Source organism: Poecile atricapillus, chromosome 15, assembly GCF_030490865.1.
Source record: "Poecile atricapillus isolate bPoeAtr1 chromosome 15, bPoeAtr1.hap1, whole genome shotgun sequence".
NCBI lineage: Eukaryota > Metazoa > Chordata > Aves > Passeriformes > Paridae > Poecile > Poecile atricapillus.
In genome coordinates, this window is record NC_081263.1 from 14,173,052 (window position 1) to 14,189,430 (window position 16,379).

The 16,379-nt window shown below is 52.1% G+C and overlaps 1 protein-coding gene across 1 annotated transcript in view; it reads left to right on the plus strand.

The window, feature by feature from the left end:
• The first annotated feature begins 2,293 nt into the window (after positions 1 to 2,293).
• The window catches only part of LOC131584838 (centrosome-associated protein CEP250-like), a 132,857-nt gene continuing 118,771 nt past the window's right edge, over positions 2,294 to 16,379 (plus strand). The window contains exons 1-14 of the mRNA XM_058850343.1: positions 2,294 to 2,385; positions 2,823 to 2,976; positions 4,409 to 4,602; positions 5,309 to 5,456; positions 6,160 to 6,339; positions 6,951 to 7,037; positions 7,968 to 8,248; positions 9,449 to 9,608; positions 10,319 to 10,490; positions 11,105 to 11,259; positions 12,204 to 12,521; positions 13,477 to 13,563; positions 14,484 to 14,764; positions 15,970 to 16,129. Coding sequence (XP_058706326.1) covers positions 2,294 to 2,385; positions 2,823 to 2,976; positions 4,409 to 4,602; positions 5,309 to 5,456; positions 6,160 to 6,339; positions 6,951 to 7,037; positions 7,968 to 8,248; positions 9,449 to 9,608; positions 10,319 to 10,490; positions 11,105 to 11,259; positions 12,204 to 12,521; positions 13,477 to 13,563; positions 14,484 to 14,764; positions 15,970 to 16,129 — 2,469 coding nt within the window. The remainder of the gene's footprint in view (positions 2,386 to 2,822; positions 2,977 to 4,408; positions 4,603 to 5,308; positions 5,457 to 6,159; positions 6,340 to 6,950; positions 7,038 to 7,967; positions 8,249 to 9,448; positions 9,609 to 10,318; positions 10,491 to 11,104; positions 11,260 to 12,203; positions 12,522 to 13,476; positions 13,564 to 14,483; positions 14,765 to 15,969; positions 16,130 to 16,379) is intronic.

Sequence of the window (16,379 nt, forward strand, 5' to 3'; positions counted from 1 at the left end):
ACAGAGGATTTGTGCCCTGCTCAGAAGGCAGTTCCTGTCAACTGGGGCACAGAAATCCTGCCTAGGACACAGACAAACGCTATCAAAGATGAGGGCAAGAAACACCTGCCAAAGCTTTTCCAAGCAGACCCATTTGGTTCTTGAAGGTCTGTTCCTAGTGAGGAATCTTTGATGTAAGCAGCAAGACTTCTCTTCTGCCTAGAAGACCTAGTGATATATTACCAAACAGAGAGCAGAGCAGAAAAAAAATGCACTTGTGGCTGTCTCAGGATTCTTAATCTATTTTATGAGCCTTAAACACTGCAGCTCTAGGCATTTCTGTGTAGGAATTTGAAAAATTCATGAAACACCATTTTTCCTCCTCAGGTGGCTGTTCTAAAGGCAAAGCTTTACTTTCCATGAATACTTATAAACACTAAGAACCTTTTTAGGCTTTTCCTGACATCTCCCCTTGGTCAGGGAAGACAGAAGAATTGCTGTGACTCAGGAACTAAGCGCATCCCAAAAAAGCATGCGGGTCTTGAGAATCCTGAGCCTTGAAACAGGTGCTGCCTGGAGCAGCAACTTGGAACACATGTTATGAGACAGGTCCCTGCCCAGCTGCCCAGCAGGGCTGTAGGGACATGTGGGAGGCAGGGCAGGTGCCAGGGCCAGCAGGGAGCTGGGATGGGGGGAGAGCCAGGGAGGGCCGCTCCAACAGTCCCTGGAATGTTGGGATTTGGACCCTGGCAACCGTCAACAGTCCATGGAATGTTGGGGGTTGCACCCTGGCAACAAACAGAGCTCTTGGCTTTTAGGGTTTGGACCCTGGAGCTGTCAACAGCTCATGAGCATTGGGGCTTGGACCTTGCGACGGCCAACAGCACTTTGATTGTGTGCTATTGACCCTGCAAAGGCCAAGAACCTTTGGAGATTGGGGTTTGGACCCTGCAAAGGCCAAGAGCCTTTGAACACTGGGGTTAAACCCTGTGAAGGCCAAGTGCCTTTGGACACTGCACTTTGGACACTGCTCGTGCCAAGGAGCAGATGGACACGCGACGGGTGAGTGAGAAATCCACTGCTCTCCTTGTGCCAGGCCCTGCAGGGGCCTGGGTGGGCCTGGGCTGTGCCTGAGGGAAGGGTTCCCTTTGGGAATAGCAAGGGTTTAACAGTCGGCTGTTCCAGAGCTCCAGCAGCTTTGGTGCTTGCCGTGGGGACAGGCCTGGGAGGGAATGGGGGGCACCTGGCCATCCCAGAGCACAGACACATCTCCTCCTCCATCCTTGTCCCACCAGAGGCCATGGGCACAAACAAGGGTCATTGCCTTCCCCTCAGCCTAATTTACAGTGCAGCCTCAGCACATCCCAGAGGCAAACATGGGTTTCTCTCAGACATTTCTGAGACGATCCCCAGTGGCCTAAGGGAGGCCATGGGGATAATAGGAAGATGCTCCAAGGGCTGGAGTATCTATGCCAAGGGCAAAGGAGGCAAGAGTTGGGGTTGTCCAGGTGGGAGAAGGTTCCAGGGTGATCTTAGAGCCCCTATCAATGCATGAAGGAAGGACCTGCAAGAGAGCTGGACAGCAACTTAAGCCAGGGGCCTGAAAGGACAGGACGAGGGACAATGGTTTCCCACTGAGACAGGGCAGGGATGGATAGGATATTTGCAGGGAATTCTGCCCTGTCAGGGTGCTGGGGCCCTGGCATGGGTTGCCCAGGGAAGCTGTGGCTGCCACTGGATCCCTGGGAGTGTTCAAGGCCAGGATGGATGGGTCTCTGGGCAATGCCCATTTTGGAGTCCTTAGAAATGATGAGACACCTTCCAGCATGTTTGTTTGTGCTGCTGTCAAACTAGTGGTCTGAAAATATTCCCAAGGAGGGGAGGAGGAGCTCAGCTGGAATTGCTGTGCTCTGGGACAGGCTGGGAAGCACTTAGAGGTGACTGGGCAGGCATGCAGTCTGAGTGTGCTCTTCCCTGTGCTCTTCCAGGGAGCTCGAGGACTTTCTCACCAGGGACAATCCTCCAGAGCCCCTGAGGTGAGTAAACTGTGCTGAGCTGGCTGGGATTTTGAAACTGAATGGACACTGGTTCTTGTGGGATCAGAAGAGGCATCTCAGTGGTACTTTGGAATAGGAAGAGAATGCCTGACTAACAGCTGGATGTGGGCTTTCAGGCACTGATAGAAGACGGTGACAGCATGGCCCATTCCATCATCTTCACTGACAATCCTGGCAGCATTCCCTCATCTCTGACATCCACTGATAAACAGGATCCCTTTGCACTGCTTCAGGAAGTCTCAGGGAGTTGTGGACGCATGCAGCAACATATTGATCAAATGGACAAGCAAACCCAAATGGTAACAAGCTGCCGTGAGCAGATAGAGAGTCTGCTAGAAGAAATCAGAGGGTGAGCATTTCCTCCTCCTCCTCCTCCTGCATTCCAGAGGCAATCTGCTTCTAGGTCTGGGAGTTCAGAGGTTCCTGGGTGAAGAAATCACCTACCCTACCATGTGTGGCTCTTGAGCATCGTCCTGTCAGGGCTTTTCATGACTCCTAAGGCTGTATGGGAAATGCACAGCCATGTTGGAATAGAAGACTCCTTCTTCTCACCGTACCGCTTCCCTGAATTCTGTTCTTTGTGTGCCCCTGCCCAGCCACTGCTTCTCACTGAAGGAAGGCAAAATCCTGCTTTCCTTTCCCTTTGCCTCTGGAGGATTTCCCTTGGGAGGGAAAGAGCAAGGTCCTCCTTAGCCCACTGCCCCCTGCTCCAGCCTGGAGTGCTGGAAATGGGATCAGTGACTCCTGAGGCCTCTTTGTTCTTCTGACTGAGCCTTGTCTCTGCAGTTGCTGCGAAAACGTTGAGAAGTCCAGGGAAAAGCTGCAGCAGTGCATTGGAATCCCAGAGCCAGGAGCCTTGTGGCTGCGTCAAAGGAACACCGAGCAGTGGAAGGAAACGTCAGCCCAGGTGGAAAAGGCCCAGCAGCAGGACAGGATGAAGGTTGGTTTAGGAATTGAGATGGGTTTTCCCTTGAAAACTTGTCTTGGCCCTTCTTGTACAGTGGGGGCTGCACTGGAGGGAGAAGACCCCTCATTGCAGAGCGAGCTGGAAGTCAAGAGGCAGACACTGGAGGAATTGCAGCTTCAGAGGGATCTGCTGGAGCAAAGGAGGGATGATGTTACCATGCCTCTGGACACCTCATTGCTAGGCAGCACCTGTGGGAGTGGGAGTTGTGCCAGGCAGATCAGTGCAGATGCTGTTTCTGGCAGAAGAAGACAGGGACACTGCTGTGGACACCTGCCTCAAGATGGCACACACATTTTTTAGCCAGGGATATGCATGTTCATCAGCAAAGTGTTGCCTGCTTCTGCAAAATTTGTTGCTTTGGGCAGCCACAGAGCCTCTAAAACAGGGAATGGAGTTGGGGAAGGGTCTGGAGCACAGGTCTGACGAGGAGCAGCTGAGGGAGCTGGAGGGGCTCAGCCTGGAGAAAAGGAGGCTCAGGGGGCACCTTCTTGCTCTCTACAACTTCCTGTAACAGGAAGGTGCAGCAGCTGAGGGTTGGGCTCTGCTCCCAGGGAGCAAGGGACAGGACACGAGGAAACGGCCCCAAGCTGTGCCAGGGGAGGTTTGGATTGGGTGTTACAGGATAGCTGCAAGAGAAGGGTTTGTTTCTGATGGTCCCTCTCACACAGTCTCAGTTCTGGGGTATGTGGTAGGTTTGGCAAATACACAGCAGAGATTTTGCTTTTGAAGAAAAGAGCTCAAAAACACGGTTTACTCTTCTGGCTTTTGTCTAATGGCAATTGCCATTAGACACCTTCTCTGTGTAAGACAAGTGGTATTGTTGATGTGAACTGAACAAAGACATCTGCATTGGCCACATCATCCAGACTTTCATCAGTCACTAAATGTCTGCTCACCACAGGAGCCATTTCCCTGACAAGCATCCCCTCGTTGCAGAGAGCTGCTCTGAACAAGGGAGGAGGTGAAACTTTGATGGGGTTTTTTTTCTAGAGGGGGAAATCCTGTATATTTTCCTGTGCTTCAAGGAGCAAAATTGCTTTCCCCAACCTTCCTGAAAATGTCCAGTGCTGAAATAGATCCTGATAGAAATTTTGTTTGCCAAGTGTCACTTGAGGAAGATGCATTACTTTTGGGTAACAACATGGAGTTTGGAGTAGGGATGTTTGTTGGCAAGGAGCTGTCTGGTCCCAGGCAAGGCAGCAGGGCCTGACACAGCAGCTCCAAGGTAACAGTGGCAGAGGCTTTTGCAGCCCAGGGTATCAGAGCTGCATAGGGCAGATGCTGTGAACCTTTGAGCCCAGAGCACAGGTGCTCCTTGTCCTCTGGCTGCCTGCGAGGTGGCACTGGCTGGCTCTGCACAGGGGTCCTGAGGAAGGGCTCAAGCTGTACCTTGTCCTGTTTCCAGGTTTCCCAGGAGCAAGACTCGTCGAGCAGGGCTCTGGAGCAGCTGCGCCGGCAGTCCTCTGGCCAAGGGCACGCACTGGCCCAGGTGTGCAGAGAGAAGGAGCTGCTGGGCCAGGAGAAAGCTGCCCTTGAGGGACGACTGGCAGCTATGGGACAGCAGCAACAAGAGCTTTGCAAGCAGCTGGCAGAGACCAGGTAAAGACAGGGAGCAGAGCCTTTCAGATGATTTTACATTCCCTGGACAGAAAATGGAAATGACTCATGAAATAAAATATGTCACAATTTGAAGGTAATTTTCCTGACATCTAAAGCCAGCAACGCTCCCTTGAGTCTAGTTGTTGTTCAGACAAAATGATATTCTGATTTTTTACAAGTGCTGCCATGACCATGAGATTTTTCTGCATCATGCCAAGTAGTTCTGAAATCTCTTAAATACAGGGTGTCTGGAGGATGATGTACCTTTATGTCCATTTTCAAGAGCATTAAAAAGTCAGGAGTCAGCCCGAGCAAGAGTCTGTTCTGTCCCACTGCAGGGCAGCTTGCAAGTGCTGACGAGAGAAGGGCTGTGAGCAGAGTCTGAGCCTTTGCTCGTCAGCCCATCCTGTTTGGGCACAGCTCCCCAGTGTCATAGGTCAGGAACAGCAAGTGAAGCTTTGGCTGTTGAGGTCAAGTTGGGCTGGGCTGTGTGTGCTGTGCCAGACCATAAGCAAGGCCTGGGCACTCTCTCAGAGGGCCCTGCTTTGCTATGGAAATGGCACAAAAGTGCCTTCTCTGGACGAGTTTCCACGTGATCCATTTTCCATACTCATGTGTGGGGATCTTGAGCCTCATTGTCCTGGAATAACCAGCTGTGGGTGTCAGGAGCAAGCAACTCATGCCTCTCTGTATTTGCAACTTGTAGGTCAGCAAAGGACATCCTGGAATCCAGCCTGTCTGCTGCTCAGCTGCAGATATCTCAGCTGGAGATGAGCAGGACCCATCTGGAGGCTCAAGTGCTCACAGTCACACAGGCCAAGGCAGTGGTAGAAGGTGAAAACCTCGTGTGCTTTGTTTGTGGTGCCGCCCCTGCCGAGAGAAGCCAAGCACCCTGTAAAGCCACCTCTGTCCACAGGGCTTCTGAGGAGTGGTGGGGCTGGAGGCACTGAAAGGGCCTGAGGTCAGTAAAGTCAGTAAAGACTCTGACTCCTGCTGTTGGTGGTGTTTGCAGGACAAGTCAAATTCCTCCAACGAGAGCTGAAAGCAGAGAGAGCTCTCAGGAGAAAGGAACAGGAAGAGAGAGCTCTGCAGCTCTTGCAGGCAGAAAAGCAGTGTCAAGAAAGCCTCAGGCTTCAGGGAACAGCCAAGCAAATGGAAATAAACAAGCTCCTGCAAGACCTGGTAGGGGACAATATGCTTCTGAACTGTCCAAGCTGGGCCTGTGGGAAGGTTTAGCACAAGCAGAACCTGAGGGTGAGAAAGGGCAGCAATCCTCTGCCAGAGGCCTCTGGGAGGGGAAGATGACACCTCCTTTTGTGAGTGCTCGGGCCCAATGCTTGTGAAGGTTTTACCCAACAGAAATGATTCCATGAGGCTGTGATTCTTGCAGCTGCTGAGCCTCCTTTTAAATTCCCTGACAGGACATGGTTTCTGGAGTGCAGAAAGCCAGTGCTGTTGTCTTTTCAGGCTGGGGTTTGTGGGATGGATGAAGCTTCACATTTTTCAGCAAGGAGCTTGCCTGCGACTTCATCTTGAAAATTTTTCTCCCCTCTTCAGAAAAATGAGCAAGAAAGACACCGTGCAGAGTTGCAGGAGATGCTGAAGCAATGGCAAGAAGAGAAGGCAAAGAGAGAGCAGGAACACGAGAAGGTGCTGCTTGAGATGAGGCAGAAAGTTGCCACCCTGCAGGCCCAACAACAAGAACAACAAATCAGATTTGAAAAAGCCAAGCGACAGGTAATGGTTCTGAAGGGAGAACTGGTGTGATTTTTTGCAAGGCTGGAGCTGTGGAGATGGCAGGCTATGGGGGCTGTCTGGAGCATGTCCTCCATGTCTGCTGCATTGAATTTGGGCAGGTGAAAGGTGAACAGCTCTGTCTTTGGGACCAGGAATGAGCCCTCTCACAGGAAGCCAGGCAGAAACATAAGCTTTAAGCTGAGATTTTTGTGCTACTCCTGTGTACTGTTTTCCTAAGACATACCTCAGAGTTTCTTCACTGTTCTCTTACCACTCCCTTTCTGGTGTGTGCTGGTAGGTGTTCTGTACCAAAGTGAGATTGTAGGACTTTCCTTTTATGAGCACAGGGAGGGTGTAGCAGAAACATTGAAAAAGATGAAAAAAATCTATTTAACGACTTGTCTGGAGTATTTCTGAAGAGTAACCCAGAGATGTCTTCTGGGCTGTGTTTTAAGTCACTTCCTGGGCAGCTGTGGCTCCCCAGGGCAGACAGTGGCCCAGGGGAGCAGCAGCCAAGTGCTCTGAGGGCGCGTGAGCCCATCCGTCTTTGCCTCTTGCCACACAGGTGTTGCAGGGAAGTGTGAAACCCTCTGCTCTTTGCTTCTGTGCAGGTGCAGCAAAAGGAGCAGAATGAGAAGAGGGCTTTAACAGAGACACTGCTCCAAACTCGAGGAGACCTCAGCCAAGCGTGCCAGCAGGTCCAGCAGCTCAGGCAGGAGGTGAAAGAGCAGCAAGAGAAGGGACAGGTAAGTCTGAGTAGGCAGGGAACGGAGTGCAGGGCAGGGACAAGGGCACAAAAGGCAGCTCCTGGGAGTGAGGGGGCAAGGGATTCCTCAGGCTCTGGGAACACAGAGCCTGGTAAGCTCCAGAGCTCAGCCCCAGGAAGGAGGGCTGGCAGTACAAGCAGAGCTGGGTTGAGAAGCCAGAAGGAGTAGCTGAAAGAATGGGATTTTGAGACAGCAAGTGCAAAAATCTGAGCCTTAGAGCAGGTCCCAGGAAGTTGCTCTGCATTTTGTTGCCAGACCATCAAGGCAAAACTGCAAGCTGAGCTGCAGGAAGCTCACAATGAAATCCAGACAGCACAGAAGAGGCACAAGGAAGAACTTGAGGGCATCAGAGAGGAGATGAATGTCCTCCTTGAGCAGAGGGATGCTCTACAAAAGCAGGTGAGTGAAACAGCAGTGGCACTGCAGTCACCCAGGGAGGACTCTGCGTCCTTCTTGCTTTTCCATGGCAGAGCAGCAGCTGATGGGGTGATCCCTGGGGCTGCCTCATGCTGTGGGGGCTCCATGGCAGCTGCTCTGAAGGACACTCAGTGCTCTGCTGAATCTCTGCTGCTGCTGCCCTGGACAGCTGGGCCAGTCCTCTGGGCTGTTGGCCAGCAACCATCAGCATGGACTCCTGCTGGCCTCTTCTTGCTGGCCTTGGTTTGGGAGATGCTTTTTCAGATGCGCTTGTTGGGCCACTTAGAGACTTAACAAAGTTGTCCATATCTACTGTGAATCTGGTGCATTCAGGACAGGGAGAAATGGAAAGTTGTCCTTTCCCTTTCCTCACAGCCTCTGCTGTGGCTGACAGTGGCAGGCTGTGGCTGTCGCCTCTGACTGCTTTGTTCTGTTTGACTGGAGGTGGAAGAGTTGACATTTCAGCTGGCAGCCTCCCGAGAGTTCCAGGAAAGCACTGTCCAGAGAGCCCAGCAGGATGTGAGTGAGGCCCAGGAAGAGTCAAGGCAGAAGCAATTGGAGGCTGAACACATCCAGAAGCAGCTGGGGGAGAAAGAACATCAGAAGAAGAAGCTTCAAGTGTACCTGCAGAATGTGGAGAGGGAATGGAGTCATTGGGAAGAAGTGGCACGCAAAAATTCAGAATACCATGCTTTTGTGAGTGCCCTAAAGAGGGAAAGAACCAGGTAAATGAAACCCTGTGGGACTCTGCATTGTGGTGAATGCATTCCCTCTTTGCCATCTTTGCACCTACCTGGGGCTCTGGTATCATTTCCTAAGTGGCAGATTCTGAAGTCTCCATGAAGACACATCTCGTTATCTGTATGTTGTGTTCATTCTCTAATATTTTAGGCCTTCAGTTAGATTTTTTCTGAAGACCAAGGCTTTTGGGGTAGCTCTTTCCCTCTAGGGAGTGTTGTGCTGTTAGGTTAGGTTAGGTGGGTGTGTTAACAGTGCTGGAGCTGCAGTGTAAGGAGCTGGATACATCCATCAGCTCCACCTGGGCTGCTGTAACTTGAAGCCTTTGGGATCTGATCATCCTGGCATCTGATGCCTTTGCTGGGCTGAACCTTCTTAGGGCCCTGAGTGCTGATCAAGCCCAGATTGCCCTGGGAGGCACCCGAGAAACAAGAATGTCTCTGGTGCATTGTTCCTGACAAAATGCCCCCCAGAGCCTGGAGGGGCTCAAGCAGGGTCCCTGCCACCCTCCACACTCACAGGTGTTACTGACTGTGCAAAGAATGCAAGAAACCAGAGCAAGGTTAGGGGGGCTCCTCCAAGCTGATCAAGTCAAGCCAGTCTTCAGTGCCACAGGATTCTTCTTCCAAGAAGAAGACAAAGGAAAGGCAGAGCACTCTTGCTTGCCTGGAGGTTTCTGCATCTTCCATCAGCTTGAGCTCCAAGCCTCTGTTGCCACTTCTGCCTTGGGCCTTTGTTCCCCCAGCTGCAAGTAGGATGGGTGCTGGTAAATCTTCGGGAACTTCCCAGACATCCCCTGGCTGTAGGGTGCTGCTCCTCCTACCTGGACATACAAGATGGGGGAAGGAAATGTCTCTTCCATGTTGACCAAAGCTCTTCCCCTTGGAGCCTGGTTAGTCAGAGGAAAATTCTTCCTCTCCCCTAATGTCTTCATTCTAGGATTTTGTTAGGTTTGTGTTCACATGCCCATCTCAAATAGAAGATATTCCATGTAGGCAGGAACTCCCTGTTCTTTCAGGAACTAGAGCAGAGTGGGCACATGCTGGGCTGTGACTGCAGGGGGAACAAACAGCCAAGTTGTTCCGACAAACCTCATCGAACAGAGCAGTTTTCTCCGAGGTGGTGCAAGTCCTAGGAGTTTATAAAATGTGATACCATTAGTAATGAGTTGCATGCTTCCCTTCTAGGCTGATTCGGTCACTCGAGGAAAAGAACGTGTGCCTCAGATCACTGGAAGAAAAGAACGTGGCACTGAACAATCAGCTGTCTCAGTTTCATTCTGCTCTTCAGCAGGCTGAGCAGCTCTCTTCAATTCGTGCCAGAAAAATGCAGAAGCTCAACAGCCAGGTAAGCTGTGCACTCCATCCTCTTCTCCAGGGACACACAACACCACCTTTGGCATGGTAGTCCCAACCTCTTTCCCCTCCCAGCAGCATCCACTGCCACCGTGTTCTTCCCAGGGCTGCTGCTGCTGCACCCTCAGGCCAAGGCTGGATCTGGTGTCTGCTGCCAAAGTTTTCCCCCATTCTCTCCTGGGTCCCAGCAAGAAATGTGGGAGGAGAAGCAGCAGCACACTCCTCTGGAGCTTCTCTGTCCCTCTGTTAGCAGTGCTGTCCCTGACAGGATTGGTGCCTGTGCCAGGCACTGAGCAATGTGGGGACACAGACGTGGCTATGGCAGGCTGGGCAGGGCACTTCCACCACAGCCAGTTCAGCCCGTGTTCAGAGCTGCAGCCTCAAGGATGCCCCTTGCCTCCCTTTCCCTGTTTTCTCTACCTTTGTCTCCACTGGAATCCTTGGTTCTGCACCTTCTGTTTCTGGCGTATTTCTGCCTGAAGTCATTTCTCCATCAATGCTCTCCCTACTGCCTGCTCTGCTGCCTCAGGAGCAGCCCTGTCCCTGAGGCTCTCTGCATCCATCTTCCAGATCCAGGCCCTGCAGGACGCAGTGACAGAGAAGGCAGCTGAGCAGGACACTCGAGAGAAGGAGCTGCTGCAGGAGCTGGAAAAGTCCCGAGCAGGAGAACAGAGCTTGAGGGACGCTGTGCATGTGCTGGAGGCTGAGGTGTCTGAGCTGCGTCTGAGGCTCCAGAGCTCTGAGGAAAGAGCAGAGGCCATGGCCACACACTGTGAGGCCATGGAGATGGAGCTGAAGATTGCTCATGCTGACTACAACCAAATCAAGGCCTGCAATCAGGAGCTGCAGACACTGTTGGAGGAAACTCAGCAAGGTACAACTTCTCTCCCATCCATTGTCCCATCCTGTTCCACCAGTGGGGATCTCTGATCCCATGGTGAGGTAAAGGCCTTTGCCCAGAGATGGCAGACAGGAAAAACAACCAGTATGAGATTCATCCATCCAAGTGCCTGTGAAAGATTTTTTTTGAGAATAATGCTGCGGCTGGCAGTGCCAACTGTCTCTGCTGTGGCTGATCCCATCCACAGCTGGTGCCTTTCAGGTGCTGTGTCTGTGCTAAGCAGCTGGAGCTGGATGCCTCAGCTCAATTCCCCTAAGCTCCAGGCCCTGCCAGAGCCTCCAGGCTATTGGCCCCTCTGGAGCAGGGCTGCACAGGCATCCCAGCTGCTTTGTCTCTCTTGGATTGTTCACTCTGCACAAGGCCAAGAGCAAACACACGTTGCTATTCCTCTGAACCTTGCCCCTGCCATTCCTGCTTTTTTCTCTGCCTGGAAGTTTCCTTCATTTCTCTCAGTTTTGGAAGCTCTTGTGGGCTTAAGGCCTGGCAAACCCAGTCAGGCAGAGAAGACAGTGCTGTTGTCTCTGCAGGATGGCCATCAGTTTACTTTTCTTTGCTTTTCCCCTTCTCTTTCCCTTTCCCTCCTGCAGCAACGTGGAGGGCAGAACATGAGAAAATCTTTCTAAGAACGGGCCTGAAGGATGTGGCCACTACCCTGAAGGAAGAGGCTGTGACTGTTCATCAAGAGATGGAATATCCTCAGAGGAAACTGGAGAGTCAGGAGAAGGAAAGGAAGGATCTTCTGGTGAGAATGGCAGATGCCACAAAGGGCCATTTCCTAGCTATGTTTCTACCTTGTGTTACCAGATCTAAGGAGCAACTTTTTCCAGTTTAACTTTCCTAATTGCATTCTTCTGAATAAGGAGGAAATGATGTTGTAGTCATGTCAAAGCCAGTTAGCACTGAGGCTGCTGATTTTCCTCCATGCTGGAGTTCTGTGGCCCTGGAAGCTTTAGTTCTCAATGCCCACACTGTCACTATTGACATTGCATGGATTGGGCAATTTCTGGTGTCCAAATCCATGTTCAGATTTCTAAATATGTGGAGCTGGCAGGAGGGGTGAGAAGACCAAGTTTGCTGTTAATTGAAAGGTGTTTGGCCTTGGCCATGTGAGAGCAGGCAGTGGGGAGAGAAGAGAGGAAAGCCAAGTGCTGATGCAGATAAGGACGTGTGCCTGCAAGGGGACAACTCGTCCTGAGTGGCAGCAGGGAATGATAGACTGATCTGGCCATTGGTGCTGCAAGAGAGGGCAGTGGGGCTCTCAGGGATGCTGCCATGGAAACTCTACACAGGAGTGTTGGAAAACCACTCCTGTTGCCCCAAGCCCTTGGAATGAAATGCTGGGGGTGTTTGCTCTTCCTTGCTGATGGAGAGCTCATCCTTGTGGCACTGCCTAAATCCTGCTTAGCATTGACTTGAAATTCTGGCTGCAGTTCTGGCAGTTCGTGCCCAAAGGAACACGGGAGTGGAGCTGCCAGAGGTCGGGGAAGGGCAGAAAGGAAGCTGGGATGGGCTGAGCGAGCTGGGAAAGAGGCAGCGTCAAGGGGGGCCCAGCCAAGGTCTGCAGCACCGCGAGAGGCAGAGAGAGAGGGGCAGCACGTGCCTGCCCCTGCAGCAGGAGTCCAGATGTGGTATGAGAAGCAAACCAGGAGAAGCAAAGAGTGAGTTTTCTTCTCCCTGTTTTGGCAGCATGAACGGGAATTGTATGAACAGCAGCTGAGAGACCTGGAAAAGAAGAAGGAAATGGGTGCACCTGACATCCAAAGATGGAAGAAGATAACCCAGGAATTGGAAATGGAGAGGGAAGACATGCAGGAAGAGTTGGACCATGGGACTGCTGCTGCCTTGATGAAGAGCAGAAGAGGAGAACTCAAAGGGAGAGAGAATGTTCAAGTCCTGAGATCAGCACTGAGGAAGAGTGAAGTGGCCAAAGGGACGTTGAAGAAAAACTTCATAATCCTGCAGAGAAAATCTCCTGACAACAGCATAGGCCAGTCTCATCTCCAGGTAGGCACAGGCACTGACCTTCAGTCCACTCCAATGTCCCTGAAGAATTCTAGTGATATTTCCCATAAAGAAGTGGGACTCTATATCCCTGTCAGTCCAGGCCTGCTTGGGCAAAGCAGCCCAGGCTGCAGCAGGCAGCCTTGTCTGTCTGCCTGGCCCCAGCCAGAGACCATTGACTGCCAGATTGTTTCCTGGCACGCCCAGAATGACTGCTACAGCTCTGGAGTTTGCTGTTCAAATCAGCTGCAGGCCAAATGCTGGGCATGGGGAGCTGCTTCTCCTGTGCTCACACAAGGGGAGGCAACACATGGGGATTTGGATTTGGTGTGGGAAGGAATGGAGCAGGTGAGCAGGGCGATGGACTAAACCCAGCAGAGTTTTGTACCAAGAGATCTGAGCAGCAGCAGCTGCACTGCTGGTGCTTAGAGTAAATTGTATTGGCAGCTGTGGAAGATGCAGTATTTTTGTGTCACAACATGGAGTTTGGAGTAGGGATGTTTGTTGGCAAGGAGCTGTCTGGTCCCAGGCAAGGCAGCAGGGCCTGACACAGCAGCTCCAAGGTAACAGTGGCAGAGGCTTTTGCAGCCCAGGGTATCAGAGCTGCATAGGGCAGATGCTGTGAACCTTTGAGCCCAGAGCACAGGTGCTCCTTGTCCTCTGGCTGCCTGCGAGGTGGCACTGGCTGGCTCTGCACAGGGCTTCCGAGGAATGCTGAGAAGGATGAGAAAAATCTATTTAATGACTTGTCTGGAGTATTTCTGAAGAGTAACCCAAGATGTCTTCTGGGCTGGGTTTTAAGTCACTTCCTGGGCAGCTGTGGCTCCCCAGGGCAGACAGTGGCCCAGGGGAGCAGCAGCCAAGTGCTCTGAGGGCGCGTGAGCCCATCCGTCTTTGCCTCTTGCCACACAGGTGTTGCAGGGAAGTGTGAAACCCTCTGCTCTTTGCTTCTGTGCAGGTGCTGCAGGAAGGGCAGAATGAGAAGAGGGCTTTAACAGAGACACTGCTCCAAACTCGAGGAGACCTCAGCCAAGCGTGCCAGCAGGTCCAGCAGCTCAGGCAGGAGGTGAAAGAGCAGCAAGAGAAGGGACAGGTAAGTCTGAGTAGGCAGGGAACGGAGTGCAGGGCAGGGACAAGGGCACAAAAGACAGCTCCTGGGAGTGAGGGGGCAAGGGATTCCTCAGGCTCTGGGAGCACAGAGCCTGGTAAGCTCCAGAGCTCAGCCCCAGGAATGAGGGCTGGCAGTACAAGCAGAGCTGGGTTGAGAAGCCAGAAGGAGTAGCTGAAGGAATGGGATTTTGAGACAGCAAGTGCAAAAATCTGAGCCTGAGGGCAGGTCCCAGGAAGTTGTTCTGCATTTTGTTGCCAGACCATCAAGGCAAAACTGCAAGTTGAGCTGCAGGAAGCTCAGAATGAAATCCAGACAGCACAGAAGAGGCACAAGGAGGAACTACAAAGCATGAAAGAGGAGATGAATGTCCTCCTTGAGCAGAGGGATGCTCTACAAAAGCAGGTGAGTGAAACAGCAGTGGCACTGCAGTCACCCAGGGAGGACTCTGCGTCCTTCTTGCTTTTCCATGGCAGAGCAGCAGCTGATGGGGTGATCCCTGGGGCTGCCTCATGCTGTGGGGGCTCCATGGCAGCTGCTCTGAAGGACACTCAGTGCTCTGCTGAATCTCAGCTGCTGCCCCCTGGACAGCTGGGCCAGTCCTCTGGGCTGTTGGCCAGCAACCATCAGCATGGACTCCTGCTGGCCTCTTCTTGCTAGCCTTGGTTTGGGAGGTGCTGTTTTAGGTGCTCATAGCGGGCCACTTAGAGACTTCTCCATATCCATTGTGAATCTGGTGCTTTCAGGACAGGGAGAAATGGAAAGTTGTCCTTTCCCTTTCCTCACGGCCTCTGCTGTGGCTGACAGTGGCAGGCTGTGGCTGTCACCTCTGACTGCTTTGTTCTGTTTGACTTGAGGTGGAAGAGTTGACAGCTCAGCTGGCAGCCTCCAGAGAGTTCCTGGAAAGCACTGTCCAGAGAGCCCAGCAGGATGTGAGTGAGGCCCAGGAAGAGTCACGTCAGAAGATGTTGGAGACTGAGCACATCCAGAAGAGGCTGGAGGAGGCAGAAGATCAGAAGAAGGAGCTCCAAATGCAGCTGCAGAACTTGGAGAGGGAAAGGAATCAATGGGATGAAGTGGCACAGCAAAATTCAGAATTGCAGGCTTCCATGAATGTCCTAGGGAGGGAAAAAGCCAGGTAAATGAAAGCCTGTGGGACTCTGCATTGTGGTGAATGCATTCCCTCTTTGCCATCTTTGCACCTACCTGGGGCTCTGGTAGCATTGCCTAAGTTGCAGATTCTGAACTCTCCATGAAGACACATCTCGTTATCTGTATGTTGTGTTCATTCTCTAATATTTTAAGCCTTCAGTTAGATTTTTTTCTGAAGACAAAGGCTTTTGGGGTAGCTCTTTCCCTCTAGGGAGTGTTGTGCTGTTAGGTTAGGTTAGGTTAGGTGGGTGTGTTAACAGTGCTGGAGCTGCAGTGTAAGGAGCTGGATACATCCATCAGCTCCACCTGGGCTGCTGTAACTTGAAGCCTTTGGGATCTGATCATCCTGGCATCTGATGCCTTTGCTGGTCTGAACCTTCTTAGGGCCCTGACTTCTGATCAAGCCCAGATTGCCCTGGGAGGCACCCGAGAAAGAAGAATGTCTCTGGTGCATTGTTCCTGATAAAATGCCCCCCGGAGCCTGGAGGGGCTCAAGCAGGGTCCCTGCCACCCTCCACACTCACAGGTGTTACTGACTGTGCAAAGAATGCAAGAAACCAGAGCAAGGTTAGGGGGGCTCCTCCAGCTGATCAAGTCAAGCCAGTCTTCAGTGCCACAGGATTCTTCTTCCAAGAAGAAGACAAAGGAAAGGCAGAGCACTCTTGCTTGCCTGGAGGTTTCTGCATCTTCCATCAGCTTGAGCTCCAAGCCTCTGTTGCCACTTCTGCCTTGGGCCTTTGTTCCCCCAGCTGCAAGTAGGATGGGTGCTGGTAAATCTTTGGGAACTTCCCAGACATCCCCTGGCTGTAGGGTGCTGCTCCTCCTACCTGGACATACAAGATGGGGGAAGGAAATGTCTCTTCCATGTTGACCAAAGCTCTTCCCCTTGGAGCCTGGTTAGTCAGAGGAAAATTCTTCCTCTCCCCTAATGTCTTCATTCTAGGATTTTGTTAGGTTTGTGTTCACATGCCCATCTCAAATAGAAGATATTCCATGTAGGCAGGAACTCCCTGTTCTTTCAGGAACTAGAGCAGAGTGGGCACATGCTGGGCTGTGACTGCAGGGGGAACAAACAGCCAAGTTGTTCCGACAAGCCTCATCGAACAGAGCAGTTTTCTCTGAGGTGGTGCAAGTCCTAGGAGTTTATAAAATGTGATATCATTAGTAATGAGTTGCATGCTTCCCTTCTAGGCTGATTCTGTCACTCGAGGAAAAGAACGTGTGCCTCAGATCACTGGAAGAAAAGAACGTGGCACTGAACAATCAGCTGTCTCAGTTCAATTCTGCTCTTCAGCAGGCTGAACAGCTCTCTTCAATTCGTGCCAGAAAAATGCAGGAGCTCAACAGCCAGGTAAGCTGTGCACTCCATCCTCTTCTCCAGGGTCACACAACACCACCTTTGGCATGGTAGTCCCAACCTCTTTCCCCTCCCAGCAGCATCCACTGCCGCCGTGTTCTGCCCAGGGCTGCTGCTGCTGCACCCTCAGGCCAAGGCTGGATCTGGTGTCTGCTGCCAAAGTTTTCCCCCATTCTCTCCTGGGTCCCAGCAAGAAATGTGGGAGGAGAAGCAGCAGCACACTCCTCTGGAGCTTCTCTGTCCC